Here is a 5,251-nt window from a genome sequence, read left to right as displayed (position 1 = left end):
AAATGTGTGATACTATAGACGATTTTTCGAATATTGGCTGGGCGACCTAATTTTGCTTCGTGATTTCATTTTATTAGCGTATTTTATCGGAAAAATGTAATATATTTTTTATAAAAACTTATTATATCCAGTAAACTCACATTGTTTTACTGAAATCTGCGAGAGTGGTTTGCATTGATGGCAATCAATCTATTTTTCGGACTATCTATTAAATTGTTATTCTACATTCACTTGAGCGAGCATCGTCATTGACGTCATTGATTGGAAATTGCAAAACTCAATTACGATTATATCCTTTTCAACTACACGTTTCGGTGGTTTTATTTTCGTACGGCTTAGAAAGGCCACCCGATACACAAGAAAAAACTTTCTCTTTTGGCAAATGGTTAACCTTCCAATCGATTAGCTATACAATAGCATCCTTGAGAAACCCGTATTCCATTTCGGTCCTTTTTCTTTTCGTTCTCTTCTCCAATCGAAAACCCTTCCACTGAAAAATAATTGTTATTATAGATACCCACTTTCGTCCAATCACATTCCCATTAACAGTAACCTAATTATGGCTCAAACCACTTTTCACTGGATAGCGGACAAAGAAGAATCAACTTCGGATTGTAGGCGGGTTGTCACCCGTGTTTCGGAAGCCTCTTTGGGTTCCGTGTTGATGACGTTGTGGTACAATCGGAGATGCTTTTGGTAACTTTTCGCGTAGTAAAAAACCTGCGGGCAATGCGGACAGCGCAACTTTCGGACACAGCTGTGAATTCTTCCACGGCCAGTTTCACTCCGCAGCATGAACACTTTGTCGCACTGGTCACACTTGTAGGAGTCCCGCGCCCGATGCTCCTCAGCATGGTGACCGATGGTGTGCTGTAGGAACTCGGCACAGCTTTCCTTCGGCGATAGACAGATGCGACAGGTGTGTCGAACGGTGGCCAGCTCCTTCCGATAGATTCCGATCAGTTTCTCGTCCAGGCACTGGAAGCACATTTTGCTGTACCGTCGGTGGTGTTGCAAATGTACATTTCGTTGGAAGAAATGTTTTTCGCAAATTTTGCAGTAGTATTTCGATCGGCCTATTTTGTTGCATGACAGTTCGAAGGCGTTAATTGGATTGGAGTTTTGTCCAGTGGCTGCTGACGAAGACGAGGGCAGAAACTTGTCCTGTGTTTCATAAGGGTCACCGCCCCAAAACGGTTCCGACCAGGAGGAACATTCTAGCAAAGGTGGTGAAACAGGATCCATTCCATCCAGTTCAAAGTGGACTGAATTTGTGGCCGTAGGGTCAGTGTCTGGGTCAAACAGTTGATCGATACCGGGTACGTTCAACTGAGATACTATTTCAATTTCATCCGTAAAAGGTGACTTATGGCAGATTCTAGATCGCAAAGCTTTCACTAGCTGTTCATTTGCTTCCCTGCATTTGTGGCGAAAGTTCAAACATTGCTCATATTCGGTGCAACATTTCGCGCAGATTTTGTAATCGATGTTGTCGGTTGTGGATAGCTGAAAAAATATTAATACAATTACAAAAATCAGAAAACTTTTGATAGCATTTTAAACAAAATATAAAACTAAATGACTTTCGTAGTAAACGTGGTTAACACTCACCTCAATAGTCGTTACTAGCCGAACGTTTTCAATCACTGTCGCTGCATCCTTGTGAAGACCAAATAGCAGATAAAGTTGTTCACTGTTTCCTAGACAGAAGCGACAAATTCCGTTCAAGCTGAGACTGATTCGATCCATTCCTGTTCGATGTTGGCTGGCGTTCATGCAACTTAATATGTACAGGTCAAGTATGAAATAACTACTGATCCGCCCAGGCGTTTGTTTACGAACAGCTTCGAACGTGTGCACCGAATAGTGGGTAAAATATTTAAAAATACATTTTGTACTATCTCGAATATTTATTTTTGGTTTGCCTTGGCTGTGTCGTGGTGAGATTATTTTTCTTTGTAAGCCTCAAGCAATAGAAGATATGACGAGATTTTTAATGATGCAATCGTGCCGTGGCAAAAAAACTCTATTGAAAAAAATTCTGCAAGATAGAGCAACACTTGAATATTTTCGATCCCTTCCGAAGATAACATCTCTTATAGCGGCTAACAGCACGCATGGCTTCACCAATCTATCCGACAGAATACGGACAAGTGTCTTGATTGCTATTGTACCTTTCGATCAGCTGTTCGATTTCACACAATACGTATCCTTTCTTCGAGCGATTTTGCAGGCCAAGCATAAATAGACCATCCAATTCCGTAAGGATAAAGCGTGAATCATTGCTAGTGGATTACATCGGTTATAGCATTTATTGACGCGCTTTGTACCGTGTGTTTTTTGTCCCTATTAGTGATATATGGATTCCAGTCATAGAGAGCAGAAAAAAAAAACGCTTGACAAGAATGACATTCAGTCAGGATGGATTACCTTCGTTAGATGAGCACGTTTCCCGTTCATATACGTTATCCACCGAATCGGAATGAAACACGTAAGCCTTACGGTTGATGAAAGCGTCAGAACTGCAATGATATGTTGATATGATCCTGTTCTGGTGTAGAACGGATGCAAAATATAATCAAAAAAATTATTTTCAATATTTTGTTATGTCGAAGCGAAATAAGCAGACTCACATTTTGTTTAACAAACGCTACTGCATCTCAAAATTTATCATTTAGGTAGATGCCTTAAAACTAATGTTATGACATACATACCTAAACAAACACGGTAAGGTTTTTATCTGTCGCTAAGTTACGCTTATTATCAACCCTCCAAGGCATAGCAAAACTCCTTCCCTTCGCGCCTACTTTTTGTGCTTTCTACACCATTGTCGAACAATCAGAAACAAGGTATTAAAAGTCATTACTTCGTGGAAATGGTACATTCTACTCCATGCTCAAAGCTTTGCGATTGAAATTTAACCATTTCCTGCTACGCCGAACTCTTTGATCTGTATTGAAATTTTTACAGTTGAATCCATTAGAGGAAGATTTCGCCTGCGGTTGAGTGAGACACACACACACACCATGTGGCAAGTTGACTTTTCCAAGTGACAAATATCTCTAGGCTGAAGTGTCAATTGCCGCTCAACATTGTTTGCCTTGATGTTCAACTCAATTCGACAAACATACGATCGTGTTAAAGTGGAAAGCAATGAAGGAGACGATTGTGTGCGATTTTCCAAACGGAAAAGATAAATATCATCGCCGGGAGCGAGAGCCTTTGGGTGTGGGTGGTTGCCTTTCCTTCAAGCTGAGACTTTACGTCAAACCCGAACGGAAAGCAATATTTTCTGGTAAAAGCAGAAATAAATCAGTCCGAGTGGGACTTGAAAAGACAATCGCTTGTGCTTTGGTTGGGTCTGTGCTATGGTCTTTTTTGAAATAGCTTGAAATATTTCAATGTAGGACACATTCCAGTAAAATTGCATAATTGATTGCTTTACTTAAAATCTTCGGCAAGTTTTTTGTTCTGGCTAGAGGGTTGTTAATGTGGTGTGGTTGTGACTGAAATTAGTTTCTGAAACTTAAGAGTACGAGTAAGGGTTTCATTAAAATACAGGCATTTTATGTAACTGATAAAAAAACTAATATTCCAAACAATCTTCTAAACTTGGAATGTTTTTAATCAATTTGATAGAACTAATTACGTGTACATAAATTAATTTTTGATGAAGCTCAATTTTGTTTTTACTGTTATGTTTGAATGAGTTTACCGATATTGTTACTGTTATTATTTAGTAACCTACTATCGTCTGCTTCGGATATGAATTTGTCCGTATCAATTGTATACTATTTTGATATCTTTAAAACATTTTTTTCTTTTACAGTAATTTTATGAATTTTTTTGAGGTTGAATGACGACAGTGAGCTTTTGAATTGTTTGTCAAACTAAGCATTGAAATCATGTAATCTTTTTCAAAATTTCCGCCTCACGCTTAATTTTATTGCGTAATGATAACACACTATTTAGTCCTGGTTAGGTATTATTTTATTTCGTCGATACATTTCTGCTTTTTCATTTGTATTTGTTCATTTCGATAAAGAAAAACTTTCACTGACATCTCCCCAACAAACAGTTTTGTTGAGCAACAGCCTCTTGGGCTTTAGCTCAGCTGAAACCCGCTCATTAATAGCCTAAAACTGTAAATCAACAAAATTGTTTTCTGGGTTCGCTGTGTCTAGAATATCGTCACAAGAGGTAATATAAAACGAGTGAAACCATTTTTTTCTTAATATTGCAGAAATGCCATTTCGAACTGCTAGAGTTTTAATAGAAAACATCAATTAACGGTGCTTTTGATTATGTGAAGGAATAGTATTCAACATTTTAGACATTTTAAATGCGCAATCGAATGTTATTTTCGCGCATAGAACTTAAACTTTTATTCATATGTAAAGATTAAAATACTTTTTCACTACTTTATGATTCGTTGTCTGTTTTGCTAATGCAATCACAGGAATTTAATCTGAGGTAAATCAAAGCTATAAATTAATAGAAAAATCCTTTTTTGAAAAAGATGTGCTGTTGGGGAAAATCGTCACCCAGTGACCCAGCATGGTTTTAGGTTAGTTGGATGTTATTGACACATATGTTTCGTCTATTATAGGTGCATCGATACTGAATAAATCAATAAATCCATGATCCATATAACCATGAACTCAAGATTTGCGAATGAACCTAAGTGTTAACGTTTACAAAAAAAAAACAAAAAAATTAACATAATTGCCGATTTTTCATGAGTTTACCTAAACACGCACTAACGCGTGTTTCATAGTAACCCATGAATCAGCAAAAAAAAAATTCAAAGCTCTAACAGTCAAACTCTATTGGACAACAATCAAAGCATCGAAAAAAAGCCCGGCTCCGGACGGCCTACGACCCTGAGCGACAAGAAGCTCCAAAAAATGCTGAAGAGGAAGACCGAGGGAACATAGCAACATCGCTGCGTTTGCTTGGCCGGAAGGTGCACCGGCCAAACAGTGAAAAAGTACCTGGCGAACATGGATACTCATGTCAGGAAGCGGCAGTTCTGTCCACTGGTGTCGAAGCTACAGGCAACGACGCAACGGAAGCAGCTGAATAAGGTGGTTAAGTCGATTTTCCCGGTGAATCGCGACGTGACGGGGGTGATGGACGACGAGTCCTATCTCACCCTGGATGGCAACGACTTCGTATTTTACTTCCCGTTCCGAGGTGAAGTTCATTTCACACACTAAGTTCCCCAAGAAGGCAAAATCATGAATTCAAC

The 5,251-nt window shown here is 38.8% G+C and overlaps 1 protein-coding gene across 2 annotated transcripts; it reads right to left on the bottom strand.

The window, feature by feature from the left end:
- Positions 1 to 2,748, bottom strand: LOC129723602 (zinc finger protein 28-like). 2 transcript variants are annotated; one of them, XM_055677927.1, is made up of 4 exons: positions 2,634 to 2,748; positions 2,431 to 2,546; positions 1,612 to 2,346; positions 1 to 1,506 (listed from the first exon to the last, which is right to left on the bottom strand). In XM_055677927.1, exons 3-4 carry the CDS (start codon positions 1,774 to 1,776, stop codon positions 577 to 579), a joined length of 1,095 nt encoding a protein of 364 aa, XP_055533902.1. In that variant the 5' UTR covers positions 1,777 to 2,346; positions 2,431 to 2,546; positions 2,634 to 2,748; the 3' UTR covers positions 1 to 576. The 2 variants fall into 2 exon arrangements, with proteins under 2 accessions (XP_055533902.1, XP_055533901.1); XM_055677926.1 differs by having other exon boundaries at positions 2,431 to 2,551; positions 2,634 to 2,708.
- Between the last annotated feature and the right edge of the window lie 2,503 nt (positions 2,749 to 5,251).

The sequence above is a fragment of the Wyeomyia smithii genome, chromosome 2, assembly GCF_029784165.1.
Source record: "Wyeomyia smithii strain HCP4-BCI-WySm-NY-G18 chromosome 2, ASM2978416v1, whole genome shotgun sequence".
In the NCBI taxonomy this organism is placed as follows: Eukaryota; Metazoa; Arthropoda; class Insecta; order Diptera; family Culicidae; genus Wyeomyia; species Wyeomyia smithii.
Note: the sequence above shows the minus strand (reverse complement) of the source record. Positions and strands in the feature narration are given on the sequence as shown.